This window comes from Lagopus leucura, unplaced genomic scaffold (genome assembly GCF_019238085.1).
Source record: "Lagopus leucura isolate 7727_CA_CO unplaced genomic scaffold, USGS_WTPT01 Super-Scaffold_741, whole genome shotgun sequence".
Classification (NCBI taxonomy): Eukaryota; Metazoa; Chordata; class Aves; order Galliformes; family Phasianidae; genus Lagopus; species Lagopus leucura.
Window position 1 is genome coordinate 2,803,273 of NW_024962256.1, and position 15,567 is coordinate 2,818,839.

The window sequence follows — 15,567 nt, forward strand, 5'->3', positions numbered from 1 at the left end:
GAGCTGGGCATGCACGTGGTTTAATGACTTCTAGGCAGAAAAACTTTCTTCTCTCTGTTTCCATTGCTTCTGCCAATGGTAGAAGATGGGGGGGGAGGGGGGGGGGAAGGAAAAAAAACAGCCTGTACCAGCAGAACAGCTGCAGTCTCTCCAGGGATGCTCACATTCAGGGACTTGCCCAAATCTGACTGGAACCGAGATCTCTTGGTAGATTTGGCTGCAGTTAGCCTGGGCTGGGCTCTCCAAGGGGTACTGAGCAGATTCAAGGGATGCTGTGTATCTGCTTGAACCCGATGGCTGTGCTGTCACTGCTGCAATCTGGAGAGAGACAACTCAAGCAGAGAGGCTGAGCTCAGCAGTGCTGTCCCTAAAAAGGCTCCTCGAGCACTGAGAGCAGGTGGGCTCCCAGGCCCTTTGTGGCCAACAAGTACAAGGCTAGGAGCTATGCCCCCAGCTCTGTGGGGCAGGGGCGAGGCAATCCCCAGACACAGGGGAGGCTGTGGTGCGGAGCTGACTCCTAATGCTACCCCTCAGAAATGTCTCTGGCAGAGTAGGGGGAAGGAAATGGGGATTAATTATTTATTTGTTTGTTTATGTATTTGCACCCAAACCACTTCCTGCACTGCAGTTTTGATTCAGGCAGTGGGGAGCCCAGTTTCCGCAGTGGGATTTGGATGCAGGTTGTGCAGTGAGACAGCTGAAGCTATGAGCAAAAAGCATGCAGAAATAAAGGTTTCCTCCCAGTACCTTATATAATCAGAAAGGATGATGTCATTGGGAGCCACAGAGGAGAGCAGGCTGTGAAATTACAGCCCTCTGCAGCCGAGCAAAGCCAAGTGCAAGCAGGGGCAATGTGGAGCGAGGGCTAGGCTCCTCTGGGAGAGGACAGGGGCTCAGGCTGGAGGAGAACTGAGGGGGCTATTGGAAGTAGATGCTTCACATACAGTCAGAAGCTGTCACACAGCACAAGGTGGAAAGGGGAGAGCAGCATGTGCCCAGCACACAGCCACAGAGCTGTTGTCTCAAAGGCTGATGCCCTCGCTCCCATCAGCAGCCCCCAATGGCTCGCTGTGGGTCAGTTCCCTCTAGTTGAAGAACTAGAATTGAAGTTCTCCTGTCCTCCTTTCTCTTCCTGGGATCAGGGCGGTGAGAGGCAGCAGCCCTCTGTACCCAGCCTGTGTTGTTTCTCTGTTACATAACAATATGGGCATTTAGGCTTGTTTTTCCAGATATTGGCAGATGCATCAAATATTGGCATAACCCAGAGGTTTACATGGAAAGCCGGCAGGCTCTGTCTGGAGCCTGCACAATGCTGGCATTTTCATTGCAGGCAAGAGCCTGCAGCGGTGTCAAAGCCATGTTGTAGGTAAGCATGTGGGAAAGGGATTCCTATTATAGCCTGACTCTGGGATTACGGCTGCCCAGGTACAGCTACACAACTTGATAAGGAAGATTAATAGGCTTGTGATTGCTCTCACCCTGAAACAGGCTCTGCTAAGTTTGCTCTGATGCTTTTGAGCCTTGGAAAGCAACACGCTCATGTGATGGCTCAGTGTGAAGGCTCTGGAGCTCACTTTCCAGCCCCTGTTTGCAGGGTGCTGCCGCTTTCTCTGATGTGCTGTGGTCCTGGGGCAGAAGCAAGACCAATCCAGTTAGAGTTTCAGCATTTGTTCTCTTTAAATGGTTGGATTTTTGCACGCAGCTTTCAGATGCCTGACAAGGTTGATTTTGCCAAATGCACAAAATAACCCTTTTGACACAGCAGGTCACAGTGCCATCCGCCTAACTTTGTCTGGGCAATCCTGTCTGTGCTCATTCCTACTCAGCGCTGATTTCTGTTCCTAGAACCACGGTTCCTGGTGCAGGGCCTTCCCCTTCCACCCAGTGTTTGGGCTCAGATTGTAAATGCACTGTGCGTTTCCCTCTGCATTTAGGAGTGCACCATGATAAACCTGAAACTGGTCAGGTGTTGATTTCCCAAACTTATTTCCTATTGTACCTATGAAATGGAGCTGGCCCTGCTCCTCAGTCCCTGCTCTGCCAGCAGGCAGTGCCTGGTGTCACTTGGGACGACAAGTGCCAGCAAACCAGCACTGCTCTTTCATTGCTGACCACATTGGGCAAAGCACCTGCAGTGGGCGCACGCAGCTCCTGTTGATCAGCCTGTATGTTGAAGATGAGCTTCTAGGTAGCTAAAAATCAAAAAGGTAAAGCTCATGTTAGCCATATGTGCTTAATATTAATAGAGTTAGTAGAGTTTGCCCTGGAGCAGTCTGCAGAAGGAAGAGATGAGATTGATGTGATTTTTTTTTTTTCCTGTTGTTTGATTTATTTATTTATTTATTTTTATTATGACGCTCTCACCCTCCTTGTTGTTAATGTTTAATGAAAAACTCATGTTCTTCAAGGGCCTTGCTGCTCATACGCAGCCCTGTGGCTCCTCTTGAGACAGAATGCTGGACCCTTTGTAAAGAGATTTATAATAGAAATACTGAGGAGCTCCCAGCTACAGCACTGCTAGCAAACACTCCTCTGTGCTGACAGTTCATCAGCAAAACCCCTGACCCTTCCACCCTTAATCATCCTTGCTTGTCACTGACATAATTGCCTGATTACAGACTCTTCTCCCCCACCCCTTTCAAACTGGGAGAAATAGTGAATTTGAAAAACAAATGGAAATGAACTGTCCATGCTCTTTATTTTTTTTTCCCCTGTATTGAGTTGGATCAGGCTAGGATTCAGTTTCTTTGTGTATGAGCAGGGGTTGGGATAGGCTTTCAGGACTCTTTTCCACTGGTGTTTCTTGCATGTGAATGGTGAAGCTGATGTCATTGTGTTATTGATTGAGATGACAAGTTTAAACATAAATCATTAATGTCTGAGAAAGAAAAAGGGAGGGGGAGAAAAAGGCAACCCACGCTTGATAGTTTTCCATAAATCTACTGTCTGTTCCTGCATATGTGATACAGAGGAGGATCTGTAGGGTCGCCTTTCCTGTGCAGCCTGAGGATGATGTGCTTTGCCACTGCTGCCCAAACCATTTTCCCCACATATCACATTCTGCAGAAAATGGCTCAAACCATCAGCAATGCTGTTGTGCTTGAGACTCTCTTTGGAGATCCGATAGAAGGTCAGCAGGCTGCCCAGAGGAGGGGTTCAGGCTCTCTTGTTCCCTCTGACCTTGCACCTCAGCAGCCTTTCAGACTTGGGCCCAGTGCAGTGCTTGGGCCACTTAATTGCCAGCAGGGATTGTTTGGGTGTGTTAGGCTGACTAGTTTTGTTCTTTGCTCTTTCAAATTTTGTGTAAAGAAATGTTAGAAATGTTGCTTGGATTGGTTCACATGTCCCTGAACTGACCCTGAACTGACAGTGCACAAGTGTGCAGTGGTAGCAGTCATTTGAAAGTGCTCTCACAAAGTTCTCAGTACAACAGCAAGCAGCCGAGGGAAATGCAACCCCTAAGATATTAGTACAGATTGTGCCTTGTGTCTGCACAAAGTTCATCCACTGAATCAGATTATCAGTTCAGACAGCAAGAGAATAAACAGTGTCTGTCAGGGGTTAGCAATCGTGCAAGTATTGGTGAGCAGATGCTGTTTGCAGTGTAAATAGCTTAGTGGCAGTTCGTCCTGGCACCTGTGGGGAATCTTGTGATGCATGAAGGGAAGGAAATATGAAAAGTGGCTCACAGAATGGAAACAGAGAAGGAAATGACATTGCATTTCTGGAAGCTAACTCTGATCCTCTTCTCCCCTTGCAGCCGAGCTCACCTCCGCCTGTGTCTAGAACGCTTAAAAGTTCTGATACCACTAGGACCAGACTGCACCAGGCACACAACGCTTGGGCTGCTGAACAAAGCCAAAGCACATATCAAGGTAAGAGCTGCTTTTCCCAGCTTCTTTCCATCTCACTGGAAGTGCAATTCGGTTGCTCTCTCTTGCTGCTGAGAATGGTTTTGTGTTAAAGGATGTTAGCACCTTTGTTTAATATATAGATGTATTAGGTAAGTGTTGCCCCTATGTAATTGTTAGTCATCATGGCAGGCCACGTTGTTTGAAGAGTCCACGGTGAACTCCGTTAGCTATGAAAATGTTTGATTAGACTAAAGGTCTTGTTTTGTATTGTGGTCAGCCACTGACAACAGAAGCTCCTAGAAGAAAAACATGCTTACTGCTGAGTAACTCCACTTTGATGGGAAATGCTACTTTTTTTTTTTTTCCTGTTGTGCTAGTAAGTTTCCATTGCTGAAGCATTAGCACAAAACCTCAAGAGTGTGAGACAGGGTTGGCTTACTGAAGTTTCATACGTGAAGCAGCCAGCTAGCCCAGCACTTTTCTAGTTTCACTTCTGGCAGAGTGAAGCATGAAAAGAAAATACAACGTTGCCAGTATCTGGAAAAAGCTGGAATCCTTTGTCGTAGCTCAGGATAGTGGGAGGGAGGATGGGTGGTGAAGGAGAAAAAGCACTGCTGGAGGGACGGAGTTAGCCTGAAATGACTCCTCCTTATGCAATGTGCTTGTTGTAGGAAACAAAGAACAGTGCCCTGGTAGATTTCCCAGCTGTGATCAAAGAAATCTGTAGTAGGTTATGTAAATCACTCACTAAATAGAAAACTGTTTCTGAGAAATCCTACTAAACCATGCAGCAAGGAATGCGGAGCTCCCAGGGCACGTTTTTATGTTACAGTGAAATATAACAAATAGTAGATTGGTTTGGTTAAGGGAATTGAGGCCCCTTTGTGGACATTCTTGGTAATGCAGGTGGCTGAACCCGTGCAGAATGACCCACAAGCTGCTACACTTAGTTTCATTTAGAGAGGCTTTGTCTTCAAAGCCTTTTGATACCCATGTACATGATTTATCCAAGTTTGGAAACTGGAAAAGTTGTGAAGAGGTAGCATAGAAACTGCCAAGAGAGGCTTCTGGAACCTGGAAGGCAGCTTCTTTCAGTGCTCTTGCAGCTTAAATCCTTTTAGGATCTCAAAATGTCTTAAATAAAGCAGGTGGCTGGGCAATAGAGGTGGGAGGGAAAGATAAAAGGATGAAACTTGTTACTGAGATGTATTTGATCATGTCAGAAACTTGAAGAGGTCGAGAGAAGAAGCCAACACCAGCTTGAGAACCTGGAACGAGAACAAAGATTTCTAAAGAGAAGACTGGAACAACTACAGGGTCCTCAGGAGATAGAGCGAATACGAATGGACAGCATTGGATCTACCATTTCCTCTGATCGTTCAGACTCTGAGCGAGGTGGGTGTCTCTGAATTGCTGGTGAATCTCCAGAGCTCTGAGAGGAGGGAGCACGAGGCAGATCCATTTCTTGTCTCTCAACTATGCCCTTCTCTGTGACCTTTGGTATTTAGGCTACTGATTTTGCTCACACACGTATGCACATACATGTGCACACACACATACTCTCCTACGAGGGCAGACTGAGCGAGTCAAGGCTGTTCAGCCTGCAGAATAGAAAGCTTTGAGATAACCTGATAGCAGCATTTCATTATCTACAAGAGAGCTACAAGAAAGAAAGGGACAGACTCTTCAGCAGAGTCTGTGATGATAGGATAGGGGGAAATGGTTTCAAAGTAAAAGAGAGGAGATTTAGATTCTGTATAAGGAAATAGTCTTTTATGGTGAATGATGGTGAGGCACTGGAACAGATTGCGCAGAGATGTGATGCAAGCCCATCCCTGGAGCCATTCAAGATCAGGCTGAATGGGGTTCAGAGCAACCTGATAGAGCTGTGGGTGTCCCTGTTCACAGCAGGGGAGTTGGATGACCTTTAAAGGTCCCTTCCAATTGTAGGGATTCTATGATTCTATAGCATACATGAAAATTTTTGTCTTTTGCATTAATTAAATAGTTTGGAAGAAGCATTGCTTTTGTCAACTCATACAGGTTCCTATGGCATTTAATGTGACCTGTTCTCTAATGAGCTCTTTGAAAAGTGAAAGCATTCCTTACAAAAACATAAACGGCTGTGGTCACAAGATGGTAGCCAAATACTTGTTGTCAAAGATGGAATATATGTGGGGTTTTTTTTTGTTTGTTTGTTTGTTTTTTTATGTTTTGGCATCAAAAAAGCATGCAGCAAGACGACATCTAACTTCTCATTCCCTCCAGTGTATTTTCCTGTTGTCAGGCTTACTGTGGTGTAACCAAGCACAAACAAAACTAAGCAAATTGACTCTTAAAATTCCAGGAATCATTCTGCCACCACCTCCCTTTCTTTTCCAAGCTTCCTATATGTTCATCTCAATTAAAACTGGATAGAGGTCATCTGAATAGCTAATTTAATTTGAATAATTTTCTGTTTTGAAACATGTCAGCTGTGGATCCTAGGTAGGCACAGAAGGTGTTTCAATGTTTACTGACAGCCAAGCACCCTATACTGCTTTCTAATTCCTTCTTACAAAAAGAGATTTAAGCTTTTAGTTCTCCCATCAGAAAATAACCCAAATCTTCATGATAATGCCCTCTATTTGTGATCCCAGCTTTCAGAAAGTGATGCCAAGCAAGTAGCATGGTACAAGGCTAACTTCATGCTCTGTTTTCTCTCTTATGCTCTGTTTTATCCTTTTTTTTTTTTTTTTTTCTTTCTTTTTTTTTTTTTTTTTTTCCCCAACACTGGGGTAATACAGTTCCAAAGAACAGAGATAAAATAACAAGTTCAGTGCATGGGATGGCCCACCTATGCTGGTAATGTGGCCTGCATGCTCCCTTTGCAAACTCCCTAAGAAAAACTGCAGGCTGGTAGCTTATCTTTTTATAAATCATGTCCACAGCCTATCTCACTTCAAGGAAAGAGCATTGAAAGTCTTCCTGCCAGACTGCTGCCTCATCTCTACCTAGGGAGTCCTGGCAGCTTTGCTGACCTGCAAGGAGCAGGTGTTTGTGTTTGTGGTGCTAATGTGTGTGTGTTTCTCTCATTTCCTTTTTTTAGAAGAGATTGAAGTGGACGTTGAAAGCACAGAGTTCTCCCATGGAGAAGTGGACAATATCAGCACAACCAGCATCAGTGACATTGATGATCACAGCAGCTTGCAGAGTATTGGGAGTGACGAGGGTTACTCCAGCGCCAGTGTCAAGCTCTCGTTTGCTTCCTAGAACCAAGTGAGATGACAGTGCAGGGTGAATGATTTCACTGGGGTGATCAAAGTGGGTCTTAGATGCCGGTATCCTCTTTCAGAAATGACACATTGACAACTAGTCCTGGAGAGACCTGTAAATAAAACCTTTTGGGTAAAGGAAGAAACTCACATATTCATTTGGTCACGTTACCAATTCCAATTCCTGCTGGCAAAAAGTTAGACCAAACTGTAGTCCCATCGAAGTCAGCGATAACCATTTGTTTCTGTGGGACCTGGATATAGACCTTAGTGACAAAACACTTTGTTTTGAATTTATTTGTTTGAAAGAGGATACTAGAGACTCATCCCTCTCTTTCTGTCATGAGATCTGGGAAATGTCAGAATTTTGTATGTTGCATTCAGGCTGAACAACCTAATTTAGGCCCTTCTGAAGAGCTTTTGTGGTCCTAAAAGGACCATGTCCTACAATTTATCACCATCCAATGCTGTTGTAATGTACTAGGAAATTTTTGAGGACATAAGTAGCCTAGGGATAACAACATCAACAATAACATTAAGGTCTCATTCTGTGCCCAGAGAGAGGGGCAGCAAAGAGATGTTCAGGAAAGAATACCATTCAGCTCAGCTTTCTGTTGGACGTCATTTAAAAAGCAAGTACCTCTGATGCGTGGCTAAAGCAAGGGGTACAACTTGTAATCTACCAGCACTTCATGGGCTGTGTCATGCCTCAGGCTGTGACACCAACAGCAGATCTCCCGGTAGATGCGTGCCCATACGCCGGCACACAGCCAACTGAGGACAGAAAGAAACCAGCACACAGAAGAGGTGATATGCCAGAAAGTCATGCCCAGATACTGAGCCACTATGACCTTTTTATTTGATGAGATTTTTTGATAAACATTTGTAAATGTGTTGGGAGAGAAAACACCCCAAGTCTGATGCGTCTTTTTAGAGCTTGTCCATACAAAACCTTAGATGTCTTTTATATGAATTTATGCCACGAGAAGATCTCTGTTTTGATGAAGCACTTGACCCAATGAAATGCAAAGATGCTTTTTGCCGTGCACACAGTGGATGGAGGCTGTGCTAGCTGCAGAAGGCCAGATTTGGTGAGGGTTTCTTCAAATTTCTTTTTAGAATCATTCCCTTTGCTGACTTTTGAAGTTCCAGTCCAGTAGTTAACCTAGTTAAGCTCAGCACGTCTCTCACGTTAATGTAATGTTTTTGACTGCACGTCCTGTTCCCAAGGGCCTTGCCATCACACCTGTGCAGGTGCTGTTAAGAGCTGTTCTAGCAAATGTTTTCTAATTTTCTCAGAGACGAGCGTTCTAACCTGCACTTTGAGGGCTTTGCTTTTTTATTTTTTGTCTTTTTAATGGCCAGGATTATTTCATTTTCCAAGTTTTAAAAACCTTAATAGAGTTCTCACCTATGGCATTGTTTGAAACTTTGTATATCCTTAAGTAATTTAACTACCCCTCATTACTAAGAAAAGAAGAGGAAAAAAATGCTTTATAAAATTCATAACTTATTGCTGATTTGAATGGGTTGTTAATTTCAGTCCTTTAGACTTTATTTTATTGTTTTAGGTAGGGTTGGGCAAAAAGGTAAAATAAAAAAAAAATAAATAAAAACAACCATATTTAGCAGTGCAGTGGAATTGTGTTTAAATGTTAGCATATGGTCCCCATTAAAGTAGCACTTTAACGCCATTAAACATTTCTGTATCTGAAATGAGTTGTGTTCTTCCATCTTGGTCATTCGTATCACTTTAGCTGACACTTTGTTCTTCTTGTGCCCTTTGATCCTGTGATGAGAAGATCTGGAGTGGTTCTGCTGTCGAGTTGTGCATTACGATGAATTGCCTGTGTTTAACTATCCTGGTGTTTTCCCTGCTCTTCTCAAAATGTGTCATCCCCTGTAAGAGGCACAGCACATACCTTTGAGTAGAGAAATAATCTTTCCATGGCTATAAGCTTCTGTTTGTTTGGTGTGCTTGTTTTTTCTTTTTAATTATTTTTAATTTTTTAATTTATTATGTCTGGATCAGGTTGCTTGTTGTTAAATCTATCTTCACTTGTGTGTGTGTAATACAGTGGCTCAGTACATCTGTTCTTCCTTCTGGGAGGTGACCTGGAAGGAACAGGAGTCTGTCACAGACTGAATTGAGTGCTAGGTTAATTAATAGGGCCCAAGGGTTTTGGAAGAAGAATGTGCTGCTCAGATTTGTTTGGGGCCCATATAACCTCTGAATGACAGGAGTTTGGGGTAGTGATGAAGAAGAGGAATCTTCAGCTCTAGCAAGCCTGACTTCATTTATTCATTATTACTCTACTTGAAAGTGTTGATCACTGGCGGCCCTGGTGGTGTGCAGCTGAATTCCAGTGGGAATTACTTATCTAACAGCCTTTTTCTTTAGCTGTCTCAACACCTCTTCCTTCCTATTATTCTTGTTTGTTTTAAATGGCCACTGGGGAAAGAATCATCACACCTGAGAAATACTGAAGTTCAGGAGTTGCTCTGTTCTCTTAGTTGGTATAAAACTGTCATGCGTCTGTGGTTGGATTAAATGTGATTGAAATGTTTGCTTGCATGCAACAGGGCCAGTATCTCCCACCTTTTATACCATTGTGGGCTTGGAGGAGTCTGGTATCGGCTGCAGATACTGGGGCAAAATGTAGCAGGGAGACATGAGTTTATCGTGACTTCACCAAGGGCAGATCGTGCCTGACCAATCTGATGGCCTCCTACAGTGGTGGGGTGGCATCTGTGGACAACATAAGGGCAACTGATGACATTTACCTGGACTTCTGTAAGGACAAGTTTCTCATCTTTGGAAAGCCAAGATGGTACTTCGTACTGCTTAGCTTTAAGAGAATCCATAGAGCAAGATTTATTGGCCCTAGATGTCTACCCACCAGATTGTTTTCACCCGGAGTAATGCCGTAATGTGGGCATGGAGTCACATTTCCCTTTTATATTTGCAAAATAGAGTGATATTCTTTTTATGGTTTTCTTCTTGTATGCTATTGTTTTGTGGCCTACTTTTATGTTTGGACTGTAACAGAAGCCCTAAATCTATTCCCTAGGTAATTTTACAAGAACACGGTGCCTCTTCCTATGAAACAGAATCAGATGTGCTTTCTTAGGCAGCACACCCACCCGTGCACACACTCAGCTCCTTCGTAAGCTCGTTCTGCCAAGTCTTCCCTCTGCAAATTACATCTCTGATGGGTCCTTTTGCTACGGACAAACCCATTAAAAAGACCATCCAGCATTTTCCTTCTTTTGACACAAGCATATTACAGTATGTCATCTTGTGTCTGCACACAAGGTGGAGATGACTATCTGGCTGCATTTGTCACGGTTATCCTGTGTTGAGTTGTCACTTGAAGGTCATTTTAATGTCCGTTCCATTAGAGGCATGTCACTGACGGAAGGTGGTCACAAATCTGTCTGTCTCAAGAAATCTGTGGGTCAACAGGAATCGGGCTGACTGCACGCATGGATCATTTTCCAGGTTTTGTCGTCGTCTTTTCATTCCGTTTGTTTACTTGTGTCTGTTACTGGGCTCTGAGCTCCAGCCTCTCCTTTTCTGCTCTTTGTTCTCTGCTCCCTGTTTGTAGCCCATGTTTTTGTGTTGCTCTGTTGAAACTGAAGAAATACTTGGCCTCACCATTTTGTTCACTAATTGGAAGAGTCTTGTTTTCCCCAGCACTGTAAGCTATGATTGTTATATGTTTTCTGGCACCAGCTCTATGTCACTAGAAAGAGAAATTCAGGTAACTTCCTGGAAGGTTGTGTTGTTTGTTTTGTTTTGTTTTGCTTTTACAGCAATTTATTCTGAATTTAGAGAGGGCACTGCTAATATTAACAAAGGGGGGGGGGGGGAATCCATAAATAACAGAATAAAAACGGTAGTGTTTTTTTTGTTTGTTTGTTTTCCTGGGGCTTTGTCCTGTGGACAGATTTCTCTGCTGAGTGATTAATTCTGTGCTCTGATAGTGACTGAAACTCCTCTGCATCTGAGATAAATCCTCTGAATTGTCCTGCAGACCCTCAGGGAAGAGGAGTGCATCTCTCTTCCTCTGTGTTCTTCAGTCTGCACAAGGTATCTAGAAAATGAATGCTGTTGAAAATACTGATGTGCTGTCAAACGTGCTTGAAATTGGCTGATAGATCTAAGTGATGGCTGGGAGGATGAACATCAGGCAGAAGAGTGGTTGACTGCATATGCAATGTTTCCCTTTGGAGCTACACGTACAGAAATGTTTAACTGATGATGATACCTTTGTGCTGAGCCCTGATTTTGCTGCTCGTTTCCTTCTGAAAAGAGGAGTGATGTGTTTAATTATTAGGCAGAGGTAGGAATACAGAAGCAGTGGGTATTGGTGCTATGGTTGTGCTAAGTACTACTAAATATATGGTATTTACCATTTCTGTTGTGGTGGTGCTCTGTTTGACCAAAGCTGAGGAATTTTCTCCAAAGGGAGGATGCTGTTTTAGAGGTCTAGAGAGACTTGTGTTCCTCGGGGTACAGGAGAGGCATCTGAGAGCTGGATGGAAAGGTGATGCACGCATTGCCTGCAGCACTTGGCTGTGTGGGGCTGTAACAGATGTCCCTGCAGGCCAAAGGCGTGAAATGTTTTCAAGAAGAGCCTTTAATGTTAACCGTGCTGTTAAGGCTATGGGTAATATTTGATATTTTTAACATTGTCCTACCACACAGGAAAAAGTTGTTCCCTTTGGTTGCGGTACCCACATGAAGCCTAAGGATTGCCTTGGGAAGAAGCAGCTGCTCTCTGGGACATGGACAGAGGCTGGGGCTTTGCAGGTCACCTTTCTTACCCCTCCTTAGTGCCGTGCCTCTGTGTGTGTGATGGAAGGGCAGGGAGGAGGGCTGGCAGCTGGGCTCGACATGCAGGGTGCTGTTCTGTGAACGCTGCCCCACTGGGAAGGAGCTCACATGAACTTGCCTGTCAGGATCCTCTGCTGATAAGTCATGAGGCCAAATGTAAATCCAAAATCCATGCTGCTGCTTAAAGGGGCTCGATGCTGACTTCAGTGGGACCAAGCAGGCAGCTGAACGTTTCCACACATCCACTTTTTCTTCCAAACATCCTGATTAACAGAGTGAGCTGGTGGGGTGAGCTGATGAATTTGGCCTTTAACGAGTCGTTTGACACCTAGTTGCCTCCGTGTCTTCATCCATAAAATGTGGATTATAGTCTGTTGCAAGCTGCAGTCTTGCAGCGAAGTTTCATTTTAATATGACGTTTACTCAGAGGAATCAAAGCACTGCACAAGGTTTACATCAGTCTTCAGCTGGTGGAGGGAGGGCAGTGGCTTCAGCGCATTTTTAGGGAGTGAAGAATGGTTCCAGCCAGCGCTTGTGAAGCCATGAGGTGTGTTTGCATGCTGGAGATGGGGTGTTAATAAAGCTAAGAAATCAGGCAGAGAGGAGCCATCACATGCCTCCTCCATGAAGTGATAATGACAGGTGTAGGTTGGGAGAAGACAGATGTAAGATTCATCTGTTCATCTGCCATGATTCTTGGTGGAAGAAACAGTAGTGAGCTGGAATGGCACTCCGTGTGTGTGCTGTCAGCTGTGGGCAATCTGCCCCCTCTGTGATGTCCACTGAGTTTGTGAATGTTGCAGCAGGGCTGCATTCCTGCAATGAATAATTACAATCTTGAGGAACACGCAGCAAAAATGCGTGTCATCAAATGAACATAAATCACTTTATGGTGGTTTTAAGTGTGGCTGCTGGTCAGAACTTGCACGTAATTCATTCCGTGACAGACTACCGGTAATCTAGTTTGTGCTTAAGTGTTGCTAAGGTTTGGAAATGCTTTCAGTTTATCCCCTTTTCAGAGCAGTTTGCCTCAAAACGATGAATTGGTTTGGATCTCCTCCTAGAAAGTTTGGTAGAGAAATGCTCTCTGCTTTTCTGGAGTAGTGGTCGACTATACAGAACAGTATTGCCTTATGAATGTTCAATAGGTCTGTTAAGAACATAAGGCTTAAAGCCTACATCACTTGATTTCTCACTGAGAATTTCTCTCTGGGAAGCAGTATCATCTTTCAATCTAGGTGAGAGTGAGACATTTCCAGACATCTTCCATCAGCATTCATCATGGGAAAGCTTTGCACATCTGTATGGACCAAAGAATCATAGCAAGGTGAGTTCAGCTCAGAAAAATCATTCCTTTACAACAGGAAATAGAGTGCTTTTGTGTAGCTGCCTTCACTGAAATGTCAGAACCTTTGAAGTCAAGAGAAGTCGTTTAATCGATCAGGTCATATGTAGCTAGCTTGGCTCTACGGCATGGATGTTTACCATACCTATGATGCAAACATCTCTGTCTCTTTTGCAGTGTGATTTAAATGAAGCTTTTTGAAGATGAGATAAAGATTGGACAAGCAGTGCAATGCAGAGCAGTACCACCTGCACAGCAGCGGTACTTTCCTTGGGCCTGACCCAAGAACATTTTCAGTAACCCCATTTTTGATTGCAAAAGACACACAGTAGTGGCTGTTTCACAAAGTGCTGCCAATATGCCAACTCAGGCTAGTAGAGGAAGTGTAGAAACTTACCATCTTTTTGGCTTCTAAACTTGTCCCATGTTGAATTGTAATTGCTTAAGTTCAAACTCCTTCTTTGTATTTACAAACAGCTCGGAGGCCAAACAGCTCCAGAAATAAGTGAAACAACAGTCACAGTGGATTGCCATGACCATGAAACTTGCATTGGTCAGTATAAATCCTCTCTTACATCTTTATGTTGAACATATTAAGCTGCTGGTAAAAATTAGTAATTTAAGAAATGTTAACTGATACAATGGCAACATTCACAGCATTTAAAATCATTACTCTTAGGACTGTTCTGAATGGTGGCAGTAAGTTACGAGTCTCAGATCTGCACTGTCTTAATTTCCTCAGCAGATTACAGTCTGTACAAGACTGAAGCTGTACTGGATAAACTGTTTTTTGTAGCAAGGGATGGACATCCTCTAGTGCTAGTCTTGGGCAGTAAAGAAACAAATATGTATGCTGACATACCTTTCCAAAATGCCTCTGCGCTTTTTACTCCTATGCTTAATGCAAACTTTTCCTCCTTCATTTTGTTATCTTTGAAGTACTGTCTGTTATGAGGTGGTAGCACAGGGGTAGGTGCTTATTCTGCTTGCCGAGAGGCTGGGTGTCAGAAACCACTTCAGGTCACTTCAGCTTTTGTAGAGTAAGGAGGTTTTTTTTGGCATTGCTTGACGATTCCTGTTTTTGAAAGTCCTACTGAGAAGTGACTCGATGCTGCAGAATGAGGAAACAGCCACGTAACCTAGTTTTACAAGGAACAGCTGTGGGCAAGATAGCAGTCTTAGGTTTTTGTTTTGGTGTTGTTTGTTTAAACAAGTGGTCTTAAAGCTACTCTCTGTTCCATAGCTCAGGCCACTCCAGCCACAGTGATAGAACTGCCACAAGCTGGTGTAGGCAAGGCATTTAGGGAAAAAAGCTTTTATCAAAGGTTTACTTAGCATTTCTTTCCAGTGCCCACCTGCAGCAAAGTTCACAAGGCAGCCAACAGCATAAAAGGTCACTAAGTTACTCAAAGAAAATGGTGGTTTTTTCCTGTCTCAAGTCACAACAACTCTATTTGAGTCTCCCTAGTTTTTTAAGAAAAGGGATCAGCACAAAGCCCATGAAACCAGCTGGCTGTCACTTGGGCTGGGCTGTCAGAAGGGAGGCTCACATACCATTGTGGTCTGGTGACTTATAAGCTCTTTACGGAACTAGCTAACAGTCCTGTGATAGACCATCTATTATTATACTTAATATATTGAAAGATGAGCATGTCAGCATACATAGCATGTGGTCCATCTCTCTTTCTCCAAAGTTGTTTTTTTTTTTTTAAAAAAAAAAGAAAACTGATCAAATAGTTCCCACAAAGGCAAATGAGCCTTCCCTTAGAGTTCTATTTTAGTGCTTTTTTGTGTAACCTTGAGGAGGTGCTCCTTTGCTGGTGAAAGCAGCACAGAACCTCTCTCACAGCCATCTGTAAAAGACAACAGGTGACTTTCCCCAAGGAGATGTAAATGTTGCAGAACTATTACCAATGGCATAGCTGAGACACGGCCTTTAGGGTGCAGGTGCAGTACAAACCCTTTCTCCAAAAAGCAGTGGGTTCTGCCCTCAGATTATTTTAGTTTAAATAAGAGAGTTTTTCTAGGCAGAAGAAAGTTTACACCTACCTCCAACCAGCAGCAAAGACGAGGAATTAGGATCTACTTGATTTTGCATTGCTAGTGACCTACTTTTGATTCACTTTTGAGTTTCATGTTCTCTGTACCCATTTTTTTTTCCATCTCTCCTGTGTAGCATCTGCAGATGCTACATTTACCTATAGCATGATTATTTACATGCCCAGCCACACATATATTATGTTCATACTATATTGACTTATATTGACAAGTATA

General features: G+C 43.6%; 1 protein-coding gene across 2 annotated transcripts in view; it reads left to right on the top strand.

Moving 5' to 3' along the window:
- Positions 1-8,824, top strand: part of MXI1 (MAX interactor 1, dimerization protein) — a 53,891-nt gene extending 45,067 nt beyond the window's left edge. For both annotated transcript variants that reach the window (XM_042863708.1, XM_042863709.1), the window contains exons 4-6: positions 3,761-3,875; positions 5,078-5,249; positions 6,943-8,824. In XM_042863708.1, coding sequence (XP_042719642.1) covers positions 3,761-3,875; positions 5,078-5,249; positions 6,943-7,106 — 451 coding nt within the window. In that variant the 3' untranslated portion in view covers positions 7,107-8,824. The remainder of the gene's footprint in view (positions 1-3,760; positions 3,876-5,077; positions 5,250-6,942) is intronic.
- The last annotated feature ends 6,743 nt before the right edge of the window (positions 8,825-15,567 follow it).